This window comes from Caretta caretta, chromosome 2, assembly GCF_965140235.1.
Source record: "Caretta caretta isolate rCarCar2 chromosome 2, rCarCar1.hap1, whole genome shotgun sequence".
Lineage (NCBI taxonomy): Eukaryota > Metazoa > Chordata > Testudines > Cheloniidae > Caretta > Caretta caretta.
In genome coordinates, this window is record NC_134207.1 from 249,952,163 (window position 1) to 249,972,355 (window position 20,193).

The 20,193-nt window shown below is 40.4% G+C and overlaps 1 protein-coding gene across 6 annotated transcripts in view; it reads left to right on the forward strand.

Moving 5' to 3' along the window:
- The window catches only part of PTPRN2 (protein tyrosine phosphatase receptor type N2), a 1,070,187-nt gene that overhangs the window by 496,596 nt on the left and 553,398 nt on the right, over positions 1-20,193 (forward strand). For all 6 annotated transcript variants that reach the window (XM_048837619.2, XM_048837620.2, XM_048837615.2 and 3 more), the window contains one exon: positions 6,286-6,372. In XM_048837619.2, the coding sequence (XP_048693576.1) occupies positions 6,286-6,372 (87 nt within the window). The remainder of the gene's footprint in view (positions 1-6,285; positions 6,373-20,193) is intronic.

Sequence of the window (20,193 nt, forward strand, 5' to 3'; positions counted from 1 at the left end):
CTGCCTGCTCACCATAAGATGGTTCAATAGGACTGACTGCAGGACTGTGTCCAGTTTTGGGCCCCACACTACAAGAAGGATGTGGATAAATTGGAGAGAGTCCAGCGAAGGGCAACAAAAATGATTAGGGGTCTAGAACACATGACTTATGAGGAGAGGCTGAGGGAGCTGGGATTGTTTAGCCTGCAGAAGAGAAGAATGAGGGGGGATTTGATAGCTGCTTTCAACTTCCTGAAAGGGGGTTCCAAAGAGGATGGCTCTAGACTGTTCTCAATGGTAGCAGATGACAGAACGAGGAGTAATGGTCTCAAGTTGCAGTGGGGGAGGTTTAGATTGGATATTAGGAAAAACTTTTTCACTAAGAGGGTGGTGAAACACTGGAATGCGTTACCTAGGGAGGTGGTAGAATCTCCTTCCTTAGACGTTTTTAAGGTCAGGCTTGACAAAGCCCTGGCTGGGATGATTTAACTGGGAATTGGTCCTGCTTCGAGCAGGGGGTTGGACTAGATGACCTTCAGGGGTCCCTTCCAACCCTGATATTCTATGATTCTATGATTCTATGACTAAAGAGAATGACCTGGTCAAGTCACTTCTAATGTAGTCCCTGCACCCATGTCTGCCCAGGTGCTCCTGGCCGACGTGGCCAGGAGCACCTCGGACATGACGATGACAGCTACCAGTCCTACTGCATCATCTGCTGCCACAAAGCAAGGGGTTGCTGCTGCTGTGTAGCAATGCAGTACCACGTCTGCCAGCACCCAGGAGACATACGGTGACGGTTACCTGAGCGGGCTCCATGCTTGCCGTGGTATGGCATCTGCACAGGTAACTCAAGAAAAAAGGTGCGAAACGATTGTCTGCTGCTGCTTTCACGGAGGGAGGGAGGGAATGGGGGCCTGACGATATGTACCCAGAACCACCCGCGACAATGTTTTAGCCCCATCAGGCATTGGGATCTCAACCCAGAATTCCAGTGGGCAGCGGAGACTGCGGGAACTGTGGGATAGCTACCCACAGAGCAACACTCCGGAAGTCAACACTTGCCTCGGTACTGTGGAAGCACTCCGCCAAGTTAATGCACTTAATGCACTTAGAGCATTTTCTGTGGGGACACACACACTCGAATATATAAAAACGATTTCTAAAAAAACGACTTCTATAAATTCGACCTAATTTCATAGTGTAGACATACCCTATCATACAACACTTCTTGTTAATACACCCCAGAATAATGTTAGCATTTTTGCAGCTGCATCACATTGTTGACTCATTTTCAATTTGTGATCCACTGTAACTCCCACCTAGCTAGTTATTCCCCAGTTTGTAGTTGTGCATTTGATTGTTCCTTCCTAAGTGAAGTACTTTGCACTTGTCTTTATTTAATTTCATCTTGCTTAATTCAGACCAATACTCCAATTTGTCAAGGTTGTTTTGAATTCTAATCCTGTCCTCCAAAGTGTTTTCAACCCCTCCCAGCGTGGTGTCATCTTCATATTGTATAAACACATTCTCCACTCCATTATCGAAGTCATTAATGAAAATATTGAATAGTACTGGATGCAAGACTCACCCCTGAGGGATTCCACTAGATACGTCCTCCTAGTTTGACAGTGAACCATTGACAATTACTATTTGAGTATAGTCTTTCAACCAGTTGTGCACCCACCTTATAGCAATTTCATCTAGACCACATTTCTCTTGTTTGCTTATGAGAATGTCATGTGGGGAACTGTATCAAAAGCCTTACTAAAGTCAAGATATATCACATCTACCCCGCCGCCGCTAGGCCAGTTACTCTGTCAAAGAAGGAAAGTAGGTTGGTTTGGAATGATTTGTTCTGGACAAATCCATGCTGGCTATTCCTTATAATCCTATTATTCTCTCGGTGCTTATAAATGGATTGTTTAATAATTTGTTCCAGTATCTGTCCAGGTATCCAAGTTAGGCTGATTGGTCTATAATTCTCTGAATCCTCTTTGTTCCCCTTTTTAAAGTATTGCCCTTCTCCAGTCCTCTTTCCTTGCACTTCTGTGTGTAGTTGCTATTATAGTAAAAATCTACCTCCTGACACCAATCATCCCCCTACACTTAAACCAGCATCTTTGGAAGGAGAGGATCTAATTAACACATAAGCCCCTGAGTCACTATGACAATCTGCTTTCATGGTTATCTGTAAATAATCAGAGTTCTATCTGCTGTCAATCCTTGAAATGTAAGGTGGGTTTTTTTATGGCTAATCCATGGTATTTTTTTTTCTCGCAGAAGTGCTTATATTCTTTACTTTACTTTTACACAGGAACATCTCTGCCTTTTACATGTAGAAGAACTCTTAAGTGTATATGATACCCTGAGGTGGTACCTCTGTCTGTGTGACAGGATGTCCCTTGAGCATTTTGGGTTAGGACTGTAGGAATGTGAAGAGAAGCTGAGTAATTTTGTCCTAACCAAAGTCTAAATGAGATATCCTAGGGCACTGTAGGCAAAACACAGTAAAATAAATAAATAAAAGTGCTCATTGCAGCCCAGTAGACAATACATAAAACGATGATGATTGATAAAAACTTGCAGGTGAAATCTTTCATTGAAATAAGTAAAAAAAATAAATAAAGTAGGTCCTGGAAAATCTTTCTTTTTCTTTTTTTCCTTCTTGGCCTACATAAAGAAATCACCTTTAAGAGTTTTCTTTTTTCCCTCTATCACCCCCTCCTCTTCCTCCAAAGTCTTGAAGTAAAAATGTAGGGCCTGATCCTCTTCTCACTTTACTGCATTGGCTTCACTAGAATTCTTTGTGATTTACACTGGCATAAATGAGCTGACTCATGCTTTTAAAGTTTAATTATATGAACACTGGGGTTTAACAATGTTGAAAAGCACCCTTTAATCAAAATCCATAAGAACATAACAATAGCCATACTGGGTCAGACCAAAGGTACATCTAGCCCAGTATCCTGTCTTCTGACAGTGGCCAATGCCAGCTGCCCCAGAGGAAATGAACAGAACAGGTAATTATCGAGTGATCCGTCCCCTGTCGCCCATTCCCAGCTTCTGGCAAACAGAGGCTAGAGACACCATCCCTATCCATTCTGGATAATAGCCATTGATGGACCTATCCTCCATGAATTTATCTAGTTCTTTTTTGAACCCTGTTATAGTTTTGGATCTTCATAACATCCTCTGACAAGGAGTTCCACAGGTTGACTCTGCGTTATGTGAAAAAAGGCTTTCTTTTATTTGTTTTAAACCTGCTGCCTATTCATTTCATTTGGCGACTCCTAGTGTTATAAGGAGTAAATAACATTTCGTTATTTACTTTCTCCACACCAGTCATGATTTTATAGACCTCTATCATATCCCCACTTAGTTGTCTCTTTTCCAGGCTGAAAAGTCCCGGTTTTATTAATCTCTCCTCATATGGCAGCCGTTCCATACTCCTAATCATTTTTGTTGCCCTTTTCTGAACCTTTTCCTATTCCAATATATTTTTTTTGAGATGGGGTGACTACATTTGCACGCAGTATTCTAGATGTGGACACACCATGGATTTATATAGCGGCAATATGATATTTTCTGTCATTATCTATCCCTTCCTTAATGATTCCCAGCATTCTGTTTGGTTTTTTGACTGCCGCTGCACATTGAGTGGATGTTTTCAGAGAATGATCCACAATGACTCCAAGATCTCTTTCTTGAGTGGTAACAGCCAATTTAGACCCCATCATTTTATATGTATAGTTGGGATTATGTTTTCCAATGTGCATTACTTTGCATTTATCACCATTGAATTTCATCTGCCATTTTGTTGCCCAGTCACCCAGTTTTGAGAGATCCTTTTGTAGCTCTTTGCAGTCTGCCTGGGACTTAACTATCTTGAGTAGTTTTGTATCATCTGCAAATTTTGCCATTTCACTGTTTACCCCTTTTTCCAGATCATTTATGACTATGTTGAATGGGACTGGGCCCAGTACAAACACCTGGGGGACACCACTATTTACCGCTCTCCATTCTGAAAACTGACCATTTATTCCTACCCTTTGTTTCCTATCTTTTAACCAGTTACCAAGCTATGAGAGCACTTTCCCTCTTATCCCATGACAGCTCACTTTGCTTAAGAGCTTTTGGTGAGGGACCTTGTCAAAGGCTTTCTGAAAATCTAAGTACATTATATCCACTGTATCCCCCTTGTCCACATGCTTGTTGACCCCCTCAGAGAATTCTAGTAGATTGGTGAGGCATGATTTTCCTTTACAAAAACCATGTTGACTCTTCCCCAACAAATTAAGTTCATCTATGTGTCTGACAGTTTTGTTGTTTACTATAGTTTCAACCATCTGCCTGGTACTGAAGACAGGCTTACTGGCCTGTAATTGCTGGGATCACCTCTGGAGCCCTTTTAAAAATTGGCGTTACATTAGCTATCCTTCAGTCATTTGGTACAGAAGCTGATTTAAATGATAGGTTACAGACTACAGTTAGTGGTTCTGCAGTTTTGTATTTGAGTTCCTTCAGAACTCTTGGGTGAATAGCATCTGGTCCTGGTGACTTATTACTGTTTAGTTTATCAATTAGTTCTACAACCTCCTCTAATGACACCTCAATCTGAGACAGTTCATCAGATTTGTCACCTAAAAAGAATGGCTCAGGTTTGGGACTCTCCCTCACATCCTCAGCCATGAAGACCGATGCAAAGAATTCATTTATTTTCTCCACAATGGCCTTATTGTCCTTGAATGCTCCTTTAGCATCTCGATCGTCCAGTGGCCCCATTGGTTGTTTAGCAGGCTTCCTGCTTCTGATGTACTTAACAAATTTTTTGCTATTACTTTTTGAGTCTTTGGCTAGCTGTTCTTCAAATTCTTTTTTGGCCTTCCTAATTATATTTTTACATTTAGTTTGCCAGAATTTATGCTCCTTCTATTTTCATCACTAGGATTTAACTTCCACTTTTTAAAGGATGCCTTTTTGCCTCTCACTGATTCTTTTACTTTGTTGTTTAGCCACGGTGGCACTTTTTTTGTTATCATCTATGTTTTTTAATTTGGGGTATACATTTAAGTTGAGCGTCTGTTATGGTGTCTTTAAAAAGTTTCCATGCAGCTTGTAGGGATTTCACTGTTGGCGCTGTACCTTTTAAATTTCTGTTTAACTAACCTCCTCGTTTTTGTGTTGTTCCCCTTTCTGAAATTAAATGGAATGTTACAGTGTTGGGCTGCTGTGGTGTTTTTCCCGCCAGAGGGATGTTAAATTTAGTTACCATATATTATGGTCTCTATTACCAAGCAGTCCAGCTATATTCACCTCTTGGACCATATTCTGTGCTCCACTTAGGACTAAATCAAGAATTGCCTCTTCTCTTGTAGGTTCCAAGACTAGCTGCTCCAAGAAGCAGTCATTTAAGGTGTCAAGAAACTTTTAAGCCCCCATCCAGATAGGTCTGAAAATGTTGTATCTGTTGGAGTTACTGAACATTGCTGTCAATACATCACAGATAGAAAATGTAATGTTTGCAATACATCTTTAGAGTTATAAGAGAGCCTAAAAAACTCTTAACTAATAACCTGAAACTTTTTATAAATGAACATTTTGCATGTAGCTAAATGCTTTCTTAAATGATAACACTGCACATGTGATATGCTTGATTGCAACTTGTTTTCTAAATTAAAAAATGTAAATGTGGCATTGAGAAAATTTAAAAAGATTGAAGGCAGGTTATGTCAGCAGCACACGCACACCAAAGTGTCTTCCATCTATCTAATCAGCCTCTCCTCCTCTGTGTGCCTATCTCCATTGTTTACTTTCAAATCCATAATATTTTTGCATCCTTTCCCTGGGTCAGGATTCATTAAAAAAAACTAATGAATTTAAAAATATGCTTTTCCCTTGTCCATTTGATACAGAGCCCTGCAATTTGACTTTCATTGTTTGTTTCCATCCTTGTCTCGCCAATCCTTTTCACTCTTTCTTTCTTTCTTTTTACTTTATTACATTTTTTATTGAGGCTTGAGATGAAACGGTCACTGCATCATGGGCCCATTACACTTCCTAACAATTCCATTTACACCTTATTGTTTGTCTTATTGCTGGAAAATTCAGGTGATTCATCATGCCTGAAGAAGCACCTGATCCCAATTCCCTTGATATCACAATCGCTATGTGACAGGAATACTGTAAGCAGTAATTTTCAGACCCTGACAAGCCAAGGTGATAACTCTTTGGGGACTTTTTGCCTCTCAAGTATTGATGAGTTCCATTTTCATAATGCTGCATTTTCTTTTTTCCTTTCAACAGCCCGCTGAATGTGGAAAAGGGTTTGGAGTTAATAAAGGATGTGGCAGATCTCCTGAAGCTGCAGATGAGTGACTTTGACGATGTCAAGTATGTATATGGTGCTCATCCCTTCTATTTTATATGTTTTTTCATTGTTATTCTTTAATATATATTTTCTTAAGGGAATACCTAAATTTTTATCATCAAAATTCATCGGGGGGTGGGGGGGGAGAGAGAAAGAGAAGAATATCCTGGCATTGTTTGCCAAGTTTTGTGTACAGTTAGCAATAGCCTACTTAATAAAAATGATCTGATGCAGTCCAAAAGATCTCCATATTACCACTAGTATAAGGTAAAAGGAAAAATTATAATCTTCAGAGTGCTGTATAAACATTAACTAACTTCACCAGAACTATGTAAGATAAGTATTGTAAGGGGTATTATACTCAATTTCATAGAAGGGGAGGTGTAGTGTCCGAGGTAGAGTAGAACTCAGGGGTGTCTGACTTTGAGTTTTGTGCATGGAACACTAGATTATGTCTCCTTCAGGGGTCCAGCCTTGTTTAAACATTGTTTTACTTTTCTGCATTTCACACTGACTAATTATATGCATGTTCATCTGGTAAATTGGACAGGTAGTGACCTGACAGATCTGGTACAACGAAGATATTGCTTAAATTTTCTAAGGTGGAAATGTTTGCACAGGAACTATAGCTCCTCCATGAGAGAAAGTTTAAAAAAATAGAACTCAACAGAATTTAATAGAGAGCTAATAAGGACATAAAGGTTAGTGCATGGGAGGGTTTGGCAGCTTTCAGAGAAATTCTGACATGGGAGACGATATTTGGGAGTTTTTTGATAGTCTCTTTAATTCTTCTGCCAGGTGTTGTTGGCAGCAGAAATGGCCAGGTTTAATTTTCTAGAAATTTCCTTAAAGACTTAACTAACACTGGCTTAAGCCCCCACCCAGAAATCTGGGAACCTACATAAACCACCCTGGCTGCCCCTTATGGGCAGTTCTTGCAAGCGCTGAGTCCAGAGGTTATAACAAAGAGAACTTTGGAAGTGTAGAGGGGGAGGTAGACAACACAATGAGTTGGTAAAACCACCAAGTAACAAATTATATGATGTAAGACTCCCACCTTCCAGGATGTCTTAAAAGTAGTACTCACCTTGGTCCTTCTTTGGCCATTATGAGTGACTAATGTGTTCTGGCCACTTCCTACCACCTCAGCTCCCTGCTCACAGTTAGCTAACCTGGACTGGAGAACTCCAAGGACTCTATCTAACAGGTTGCTGCTGCCTGGGCAGCTCTGGGGGCTCCTCTCCCTAACTCAGCTGGAGTGGTTTCAGCTTTAATTGCTGGGTAGGGATGCCCACACCAGAGTCCCATGGATAGACTGCTGCTCTGTCTGTGGTTTCAGTCCAAGCTGCCTACCTCTTCCACTGCTCTGTGCCATCCATCACCTCAGAGGTGCTACTGCCACTGATGCTCTGCATCATCTGTTGCCACCAAGCTGCCACTACTGCCTTGAAGCTGCCTAGACAATGCGCTGTTCAGCAGTCTCAGCTCAACTCTCAGGATGAGATCAGTGGTGTCTGGGACACTTGACAGAGTCCTCACCGGCAGAGAAGCACTTCCAGCAGCTGTCAGGAGCCTTTTCCCTCTCTTTCTCCCTTACCTCTGTTCATGCTCCATTACTCAACTTCGCCTGACCACAATCTCGGTCAGGATGACCTCAGGCACATTCAGTATCTTGTCCTTGTATTTCCCAACAAAGTCAATTGCATTTAATTGCTCCTAAAGGCAAAACTAAACTGCATTTTATTCAGAATGCACCACGCCATCACATAATATGCAAATGAAGCCTGACCCATTCAGTCAATTCTCCTTGCCCTCTAACTGATGCTGGCAGAGATCTCCCTCGCCAGTGAAGCCCCTTCCTATCTGCAGATCTTAAGTCGTTGTGGGCCGTTCTTCTCCCATTTCACCAGCAGATGACAATATTGAGCTCCCTTCTCTCTAAAGCTTCAAGCCACAGGCTTTACGTCTGGAAGGATATGGTAGGTGCTTATTTGTAGTGGGACTCAGGGACTGACTGCTTTTAGCCCCTTAATTGTGTTGCTGCACTGCAGTACTCTCCTCAATCTTTCCTGCAGTTGCCCTCACTCTGTCTATATGTGATGGTACCAGTAAATGTCATTAGTTTTCCAGTGCTATACCTTTGACTTACAGGAGGTAAATGTAGCTCAATGGCCAGCTAATTTACCCTACATCGCCATATATCTCGTTTAATCACTGTGGTTATTCTAGCACATGCCAAGAGAAGATTCATAGCTTCCAAGGCTAGAAGGGAGCACTGCGGTTATCTAGTTTGACCTCCAGTATAACACAGGCCATAGAACTTCCCCCAAAATAATTCTTTTGAATCAAGAGTATATCTTTAAAAAATATTCGATCTTGATCTAAAAATTGCCAGTGGTGGAGAATCCCACCTATGGTTCCTATGGTTAATTGCCCTCACTCTCAAAAATGTATGCCTCCTTTCCAGTCTGAATTGATTTAGTTTCAACTTCCAGCCATTGGATCATTTTATATCTTTTTCTGCTAGATTGAAGAGCCCATTATTAAATATTTGTTGTCCATATAGATACTTACAGAGTGTGGTCAAGTCGCCCCTTAACCTTTTTTTTTTTTTGTTAAACTAAATAGATCAAACTCCTTGAGTCTATAATTATAAGGCATGATTTTTAATCTTTTATCATGTTCATGGCTCTTCTCTGAACCCTTTCCAATTTATCAACATCCTTCTTCAATTGTGGGCACAAGAACTGGTTACAGCATTCCAGCAGTGGTCACACTTTGCCAAATATGGAGGTAAAATCCATTCTCTACTCCTACTAAAGATTCCCCTGTTTATGTGTCCCATGATTGCATTAGCTCTGTTGGCCAGAGAGTCACATTAGCAGCTCATGTTCAGCCCCAATCAGGAGCTTCATAGGCTGGGTTCTTTGTGAGCTAGAGCTTCGTGAGCCCTCTTCTCCTCTGGTTGAGGTAAGCTGCGGTGTGTTGCCCATGGTCTGAGTGCTTCCTGTGGAGTTCTGGGCCTGGGTTTGATGCTTGCGCCCATTCCCCCTCTCCCCAGGCAGTTAGCAACTTTTTAAAAGAATGGAGTATGTAACTGGGTGGGGAAACCATTCAGTAAGTCTGAGGTCAGTTGAAGGAGATAGAAACAAAGAGGAAGTAGGGAGGAGCTTGACATATTTGGCTAATTCAGAGACTGACGTGGCAACACAACATGTGAATAAGACTAGGAAATGAAATTTTCTCTCTCTCTTCTCCGTCCCCAACATAGTATATGGTATGATGGTGACAGCACTATTTCCTGTGTCAGAGATCCTTAAACTTTTTGTCAACTTTTTTGGGCAAACATAAGTTTTACTAATGAAAACTACAGGGTTAATTTCAAAGACCATGCAAAAGCAGCATGTTTAATAAGAATTATTTCTGAGACGTGCACCATAGCAAATTTAAACAATCAATTCTTCTAAGGGACCTATAATCTAGAACTCTCAATTGTTTCACGTACATTTTTCTGTGATGTAGTAATTTTGAAAGGATTATTTCACAGAGGCGATCTTATTGTTTTGTGGTCAGTTTTGCCGCTGAATATTTATAGTATGTGCCTATATTTTAGCTTTTCCCACTGTTCTGGAATTTGGTTGAGTGAACAGTTGCCTTTGCAGCCTATTCCCATGTTATTTCTTGATTAGTTGATGCAAGGTGGTAATCAGCTTATCTTATCTTCTCTCTTTCACCAACATGGCAAGTTTAACTGATAACCTGGGATCCTCAGTATAGCCTCAGCTTGGCTCCTAGAGTGCACAATTCACTGCAACACTTGTTTTGTTTTCAAGTTACATTGACATAAACTTTGCTCTCCCTGTGAAGCGGATGAGTTGGGATTTATTTGGGGAATACATAATCAGAAATGTTTCAACATTGCAAAAAGGATCCAACATGTTAGCTGTCACTTTCAGATACAGCCTGAATTTTTATGGAAGTACTAGTTATGCTTAATATGTTTTGTTAATGGTTATGTCGCTGTCAGATAAATTCCATTATTTCTTATTACATCATTAGAGACCATTAAAATGATATTAACATGCTGATGTAATTATGCAAGCAGACGTAAAATGACTATAGTTATGATTTTAAAATCTAATTATGGGTGTCCACAGCCTCTGGTGATTGATTGTTGGACTGGTGTAGTATGGATTGGAGTCAGGTGGGTGGTAATACCAGGAGGCCTGGCATAAAAAAAAAGGGGTATGGGGGGATGGATTCCACCACAATGTGAACTGTAGCGATGACCTTTCTCCTAGAATTACAGTTCTTCAGCCATCATCAACTGAACTTATAGAAAAGGAATCTTATCAAAGAAAATCCAAATACAATTTTTAAAAAATGTAAAACTTACTAGGTCAGCTGAGAGTGTAAAGCAGGGGTGGATGTAGCCTCCCAATTCAATGGGTGCATTATACTAAACTGCCTATGGGGCATTGACCACCCACAGCAACATCCTCTGCCCTGGCATTGCAACCCTAATACTGTCCTGGGGAAGAGGGGCAGCTCCCAGCAAGGGGAGAGGGATACTGAAGAGCAAGCCTGCCCTTCACTTGCCCTGCAGTGGTATCTCCTGTCTCATGGAGCTAAGCCTGGTTTTCTGCTCTGGGGGTTGTTGATCTGGTGCATGGGTTCACAGTGCCACTCAAGTTTGTCTGCGGGATGATTTCTGTGGGTGCAGCTGAACCCATGAGCCCATGCTAAAGCTGCCCCTGGTGTAATAGGAAGGACAGTCTGATTCTGTGATTTGAGCCATTGGATTATCACAAACACCGTCTTCTTGGATTCTTCTGACATAGACACTGTGATTTATCTGTGCCTATTTATTCAGCATTCTTACATTTGAGATAATACCAAAGAAGCGGCTGAGGGGATTTCCTGCCATTAAACCACTGGATGCCCTTAAATGTGAAGGAAATAAAAGGGGATGACCATGTCTATGCATCTCATATAATAATACTCTAGACCAGGGGTTGTGTAACATTTTCATGATATGGGCCACATGTTAAGAGTGAGATTATCTGGTGGATACCATATCTTCCACTGGTGATTGAACATCATCCCTATGGCAGCTGAAGAAATTGCTTATATAAAAAAGTAACAGTAGGAAATTTTAGCTGTCTTTAAATTCTATAGAAAAAAGCTATTCATAATATCTTTTTCTTCTTCATTTTATTTCTCTTTACCATCATTTATGTCCTTCTCTTTAAAGATTCCTTGCCACCTGGTCTTTTTCTTCGCCTGGATGTTCTTCTCTTTTGCTTTGTCCTCCTCTCCCTTTGCACATCCTTCCATGATTCCATACCATTGTTGTTTCCCAGTGTTCCTAAACCTTGTTCTGGAGGTATCACCTCTCTTAGGTGAGTTGGTAGTTTAGGTTTCATGCTTCCTGAATCTTGTTCTCTCTTAGAGTATCAAGTGTGCCCGTTTTTGGTGTTTTGTTGTGTGACGCGATAACTGGGAATAAAACTGAAACCTCCCAAAGGTAGGACACCAAATGGGTATCTATCCAGATTCTTCTACCTTGCCCAACACTGTAGTGTATGAGTACAACCATAATAGCCAATACCAACACATAGGCTATAGAAGTACAACTATAGAATTCTGGGGAGGAACACATGACTTTAGTACAGTTTAAATTCTGATATTCATGGATTTTAAAGGCTGAAAAGGTCATTCTGATAATGTAATCTGACCTCCTTGCATTGTGCCAAATAACTTGTGGTTGACTTGTATGTATGTATTCCGGGCCGAAAATCTATATTAAAAAAACATTATTAAGATTGCAAAGTCAAGCACTCAAAAGTTAGGACATGCTGGAATTAAGATTGCCAGTGCAACCTTCTGCCCTCTTGTACATATATATTATGATATAGGCTTTACTTACATGACCACATACTGTTTTTGCAAGAGGACTTCTGCCTCGTTCTGTGTCGAGGATGGATGGTGCCCAGTTAAGAAGCAGCTATTCAGTATTTTGTTTTTTCCTCATTGTTCAATATGTGGCCTTAGGCCTTATTTACAGGATATTCAAAGCCTGCTATGAAGACAGAATTATTAATTTCCTCATGGGCTTTTCTGTGATACTCAGCATTACAGTATCTGAGTGCTTCACAAATATTGATTCATTGATCTTCACAAAGTCCCTGTGAGGTGAGGGGTATTATTATCCTCATTGAACAGATGGGGAGCTGAGTCACAGAGAAATCAAGGTCAAAAGTATCCACTAATTTTGAGTGTCCAGTTTGACACATCTAGGACCTGATTGAGTACTTAGCATTTTATAGCACTTTGTATATTCACAGCATTGGTCTGATTGACTGTAAGTGCTCAGTTTGTCTGCAAATCAAGCCCCAGAGTCTTCAGCTGGGCACCCAGAAAATAAGGAACACAATTAGTGGCCATCCCTGAAAAGTTTGGTAACTTGCCTAGCATCACATAGGAACTCAGTGGCGGAGGCAGGGACAGAATCCAGTTCTCCAGGGCAGCAATCAACTGTCTTAATTGTGAGACCTTGCTTTCTCCTCCTGCAGTCCCCCGCCTCATTCACTACACAGCTGAAACAAATGAGAGACCAGGTGAGTGGTGTAATATCTTTTATTGGCAGCTTCTCTTGGAGCAAGAGACAAGCTTTTGAGCTACACAGAGCTCTTCGTCAGTGCAATACAACAAATGAAACAGGCATCTATAGACAACAGTCTCTTTTACTGTACAACCCTGCTTCATTCCCAGAGTTGGTCCATTCTGTGCACTGAATGAAGCAGAGATCTTGTGGAAAAAATAAGTGATCACATAATTAAAAACGATGTCATGATATCTTTGCACAAGGGCGTCAAATGAAGGTTGTGCAGGCAACTTCCATTCTTACATTTCCTAATTCTGAGTACTTGACTTTACAATGTTAATAATGTTATTTTAATGTATTATTGTGTGTTATTTTAAACAGGCAAACTAAAAACCCCCAGAAATTTCATTGTGTCTCTTCACATTGATACCCACGTGGTTCATCAACAGGGTTGGATTCTTTAGATCCACCACACAGACCTCTGCCGGTTGAGCTAATGGACTAGCTGATAGCAATAGGAGGTTGCCATCCTCCACCAGCACGAGATGGGAATGAGATACACATTTTGCCGATGGGTTCGCTCATTGACAGAAGAATAGTGAGATTCAGGAATCCTGAATTCCATTCTAGGCTCTGGAGTGGTGTATGGTCAAGTGGGCAGAGACTTTTCTCTGTGTCCATTTCCCTCAAGCTTGATGCATTCTACCATGTCCCTGTCCAAGTTCTGTCTCGTCCCCACCCTACGCTCCTTGTCTACCCAGTCACAATCTCTACTCCTCAGGCTTATGGTCTAAGTTCCAGGCTCCTTGCCCAGCCTATTCTCCCACCACAGGCTCGCTGAGTCCTATTCTTCCTTCCCACCCCACAACAATGAGTCTCTTACCTTGCAAAACACCTGGTCTCCGGGCCAGCTACTCTGAGTTCCACTGTCTAGGCCCCTTGTCTAATCTGTCTCTTCTTCCCATTGTCTTCTATTTCCAGTCTCCCCCACAGGCTCCTGAGCCAGTCTCAGTCTCCCTCCCCACTCCCTCTTTGTCCCAGTCTCTTCACCTAGTCCCAGTTCTCTTCCCATACCCCAGCTCCTTGTTAGATCTGTCTCTCTTCCCCATTTGCCCCCATTCCTTCATTCTGGTGAGCACTAGGAGCTGTGAGAGGCTTGAGCATGTGCAGACTGCAATTTTTCAAAGGCTTGTAATTTGGCTAAATTTGGATGTATTTTCATGTGGACAGCAAAGGCACATTCCAAATACAAAAGGCCACCCTCTGCCAAATTTCAAGTCCCTGCTACAAAGCAATGAGAGTGATAGAATATTTCAAAGAAAAGGTCTTAAGAATTTTTTAACACGGTCTAAACAGTGTATTTTTTCCTGTCCTTGTTATTGTAAACGGCTTAACTGTTTTGGCAGAAATTAAATAAATAAATAAATTGGTCTGTGTCACACAACTGGCATGTAAAATTTCAGCCCAGACTTAAAGTTTGGTAAAGTTATAAGCAACTGAAAATAGGGTGTTATAATGAAAGTGCCAGGCAACCTTAATGACAGACAGCGCTAATAGCCCCACCTATAATGAATGTGTATGTTGGCAGTTGTGTACTAATCAGACTAACATACAGATTTGGTTCATTGTTTTGTCTTGTTTTGTTGCTAACACTTGAAAAACCCAATCAGCCATTTAATCATATTCACTCATCCAGAACCTAAATACTGGAGATCAGTGCTTCGTGGTTTCACTTCATCATGCTGATAGATTATGACGTGTGATACATGTATGCTCTAAATGTGAGCATCTCAGGAAATTACCGGTAACTTGAGAGACAAGATAGTGTTAAGCTGGTTTATTTAACCCAGTGTGCAGATTTGAAGGGCAGTAACAGGGATGGTGATACTCTGGAACAGATAAATTTTCTATGATACACAATACTTTTGGGATCACATCTAGGCACTGACTTGTGTGGCCTCTCTTCTGAACAGCAATCAAAGGGAGCCTTTCTCTGTGATGCAGCATGCTGAGCCTCTTCTCCAACGTGTGTTCATCTACAGTGGGTAAATCTATAAAGTTTATCCTATTTTGACAGATTTTACTAGTTTGAGAGAGATTCCCGTATTGTACAATGTACATACTGTACTTTGAGGCATCCCAGACCATTTCACTTAGTGAGTTCTGTGTTTGTCCTCTATAATACTGGCTCTTTTTTAAAGGTGTTTTTTTTTAAATAAAGCAGCTAAAACAAAACACAGCAAAACAAATTCTTATGAAAAGCTATAGAGAATAGAGTAAAAGCCGTAGAAATTACCTATATCTCCTAAGTCACAAAAACTGATAACATTTCTGTTATCTGTGATGTTTAGTTTTACCTAAGAGGAGTTTTCAAATATTGTGTATATGAACATAAATATTGTGAACAGTCTTTTCTCTTTGGGCATATCTCATGTTGTTATAGTGTTTGTGCATATTACTGATAGATTGAATCGATATTTCCATGATAACAATTACATTCATTTGTACATAACTTAAACACATTTTTCATTTTCCACTGATAACTTGCCAGACTTGGTCTCAGCACAGAGGTGAGGTACATTTTTTTTCAAAGCTTGGGGAACATTTCCTCTGCTTTTCTTTTCATGTAATAAGCAAGCCAACAAACGAAAGTACATTCTGTATAATCCTGTTAGAAATGCTGTATGTGTGAATAATGCATAAATGATGGAACTAGTTTTGTTCAAATGTGACTTCTATGGATTTCAATGAGTCTTAAAATCGGACCATTTGAAGACTGTACATACTGTGCTGTAGCTCACCATACGCAAGCTTTTTATAAGAAATTCCATTTTGTTTTCTATTATTTGACTATATTATACCATATTATTTGACAATTCATTTATTATACAAAGAAATCAGGCATAAGCACAAGGAGACAAAATTAGGGCTGAATTTTCAACTTTATCTGTGATTTGAGCGAGGGAATGATTTCCCAACCTTAATGCTTCATTGATCTTGAGCTTTTTATTTTCCCCCCCATGAAATAATATAGTTTGTGTTTATTACCTGATAGATTTGCATAGAACCAAGACCATTTTGCAGCCTTCACTATAACTATAGCGAAAGATATAATAGGAATATGTGGAAATAATTAGGAGGATTCTGATCTGCAGCATTTAATAAATGCTGGGTGACAAAGCAAAAAGCCATAACATTCAGGGAGACTCTTCAGTTATGTCTACACAGCAGCTGGGAGTGCGCTTCTCACCATGGAGAGACAGACATGCGCTAGCTGTACTTGAGCAAGCATGTTAAAAATAGCAGCATGGCTGCAGCAGCATGGATGGCAGCTCAGGCTAGCCACACAAATACAAACGTGCCCAACCCCCTCTGTACATACTTGGGTGTCTAGTGCAAGCTGTTGCATATGCCACCATGGCCATTCTGCTATTTTTAGCATGCTAGCTGGAGGAGAGCTAGTATATATCTGTCTACCAACACTAGAAAGAAATCTCCCAGCTGCTGTGTAGATCTACCCTTACAAGTAAAAATGGACTAAGTTCTAAAAATCATAGAAATGAAGGGTTGGAAGGGACCTTTAGAGGTCATCTAATCCATCCCCCAGCGCTGAGGCAGAACCAGGTAAACCTAAACGATCCCTGACAGGTATTTGTCAAACCTGTTCTTAGAAACCTCCAGTGGTGGGGATTCTACAGCTTCCCTGGGAATCCTATCCCAGAATTTAATTACCCTTATAATTAGAAAGTTTTTGCTAATATCTAACCTAAATGTCCCTTGCTGCAGATTAAGCCCATTACTTCTTGTCCTACCATCAGTGACCATAGAGAACAATTAATCACAGTCCTCCGTATAACAGACCTAACATATATGAAGACTGTTATCAGCTCCCCCCTCAGTCTTCTTTTCTCAAGATTCAACATGCCCTGTTTTTTAACCTCTCCTCACAGGTCAGGTTTTTTAAACGTTTTATCATTTTTATTGCTCTCCTTTGGACTCTTTCCAGTTATTCTACATCTTTCTTAAAGTGTAGCACCCAGAATTGGACACACTACTCCAGCTGACGCCTTACCAGTGCTGAGTAGAGCAGGATAATTACTTCCTGTATTTTACATATGACACTTCAATTAATAAACCCCAGAATGATATTACCCTCTTTTGCAACTGCATCGTATTTTTGACTCATATTCAATCTGATAATTGCTAATGGTTCTAAGATTGCTTCAGCTAGTTCCTTAAGCACCCTAGGATGACTTTCATCAGGACCTGCCGACTTGAATACATCTAATTTATCTAAATATTCTTTAACCTCATCTTTCCCTATTTTGGCTTACATTCCTCCCCCTTGTTAATAGTAATTGTGTTGAGCATCTTGTCACCATTTAAGTGAAGACTGAAGCAAAATAGACATTAAACACCTCAGGCTTCTTGATGTTCAGTTGATAGTTCTCCTTCCCTGCTAAGTAGAGAACCTATGTTTTCCTTTGTGTTTTTCTTGCTTCTAATGTATTTAAATAGCCTCTTCTTATTGATTTTTATGTCCCTTGCTAGTGTAACTCATTATGTGTCTTAGCCTTTCTGATTTTGTCCCTACATGCATGTGCTATTCTTCCGTACTTCTCCTTTACAATTTGGCCATGTTTCCACTTTTTGTATGATTCTCTTTTGATTTTCAGGTCATTAGAGGGCTTCTGTTGGAGTGATAATGGTGTCTTCCTGTTCTTCCTCTCTTTTCTTTGTATTAAAATAATCTGAAGTTGTGCCTTTAATATTGTCTCTGTGAGAAACTGCCAGTCCTCCTGAACTCCTTTGTTCTTTAGATTTTCTTCCCATGGGACCCACCAGTCTACCACTCTATCTACTAGTTCTCTGAGTTTCTTAAAGTCTGTTTTTTTGAAATTCATCATCCTTAGTCTGCTGCTCTCACTTCTTTCTTTCCTTAGAATCAAGAAATCTATCAGTTCATGATCACTTTCACCCCCAATTGACTTCTGTCTTCAGATTCACAACTAGTATCTTACTGTTAGTCAGAGTCAAGTCTAAAATGTAAAATCCCCCATTACACCAGGTCTTGTGCTTTGGATATTGTGTTATTTATTCTAGAAATGCCTCATCTACCTCCTTTTCCTAATTTCGTATTCTAGAATAGATCTCTATGATGATATAATACATATTTTCCCCATTTTATCTTTAGCCAGACACTTTCAACTAGTCTCATCTCTTTCTGGACCTCAGATCAAGTGGATATATTATTGGTGTATAATGCAGCACCTCCTTTCTTTTTTCATTGCCTGTCATTCCTGAACAAGCTGTACCCCTCTCTACCAATATTTAAGTCATGAGATTTATCTCACCAAATATCTGTGGTGCCAATTAAATCATAATCCATTTTATGTGCTAATACTTCCAGCTCTTCCTGTTTGTTCCTCATACTCCTTGCATTTGTGTATAGATATCTAAGATGTTGAGCAGATTTACCCACTGAATTCTCTCTTGTTGCTCCTATGACTGATGGATGATCAAGGTACTAAAAAGAAAAGGAGTACTTGTGGCACCTTAGAGGCTAATCAATTTATTTGAGCATAAGCTTTCGTGAGCTACAGCAGCTGTAGCTCACGAAAGCTCATGCTCAAATAAATTGGTTAGTCTCTAAGGTGCCACAAGTACTCATTTTCTAATTACAGGCCAGTAAGCTGAACTACAGTACCAGGCAAAACTGGTTGAAACTATAGTAAAGAACAGAATTACCAGACAGATAAATGAACACGATTTGTAGGGGAAGCATCAACACAGCTTTTTTGAAGGAAAATCATGCCTCACAAATCTAGTAGAATTCAGCAAGCAGATGGACAAGGGTGATCCAGTTGATATTGTGTACCTGGACTTTCACAATGTCTTTGACAAGGTCCCATACCAAAGGCTCTTAAGGAATAATAAGCAGTCGTGGGATTAGAGGGAAGGTCCTCTCATGAGCAACAAAATGGCAGATGAAAATTAATGTTGACAAATGCAAAGTATTGCACTTTGGAAAAAATAATCTTAACTATCCATACAAAATTATGGGTCCAACTTAGCTGTTATCACTCAGGAAAGAGATTTTGGAGTCATCATGGATAGTGTTCTGAAAACATCTGCTCAATGTGCAGCAGCAGTCAAAAAAGCTAACAGAATGTTAGGAACCATTAGGAAAGGAATAGATAATAAGACAAAAATGATCATAATGCCTCTATATAAATCCACGGTATGCCGAAACCTTGAATACTGTGTGCGGCTCTGGTTGCCTCATCTCAAAAAAGATATATTAGAATTGTAGAAGGTATTAGGGATATGGAACAGCTTCTATATGGGGAAAGATTAAAAACACTGGGACTATTCATCTTAGAAAAGAAAGGAGATATGATAGAAGTCTATAAAATCATTTATGGTATGGAGAAAGTAAATAAGAAAGTGTTATGTACCCCTTCACATAACACATGAAGCAGGGGTTACTCAATTAAATTAATAGGCAGTTGGTTTAAAACAAACATAAGGAAGTACTTCTTATGTACTTATGTCCACAGAATGCACAGTCAACCAGTGAACTCGTTGCCAGATGATGCTGTGAAGGCAAAAAGTATAACTGGGCTCAAAATAGAATTAGTTAAGTTCATGGAGGTTCAGTCCATCAATGGCAATTAACCAAGAAGGTCAGGGACACAACCCCATGCTCCGGGGATCCCTAAACCTGACTGCCAGAAGCTGGGACTAGACTCAAGATTTTCCCAGTTTTGTTCATTCCCTCTGAACCATTTGGCATGGGCTACTGTTGGAAGAAACGATACTAGGCTAGATGGACCATTGGTCTTATCCAGTATGGCCATTCTTATGTTCTTATGACCCTATTGTAATTTTTCATGCTTCCCCCGCAACATCTAGTGTCTCCTAATGTCACTGTTTCTTATGCTTATCTGTGGGCGTTTGTCACCTTACCCTCCTTACATCTAGTTTAAAGCCCTCCTCACAAGACTGAGGGGTCAGTGTGTGAAGATGCTGTTCTCCTTTATGGCCAGGTAGACCAAATTATTTCCTAGGAGACCTTTTCACAGAACAGCATCTCATGGTTGAGGAAGCTGAAGCCCTTCCATCGATACCATCTGCACAGCCATGTATTCATCTGCAGGATGCATGTGTCCCTGTCTGGGCCCTTACCCTCAACCAGGAGGATGAATGAGAACACGACCTGTGCTTCTGATCTTTC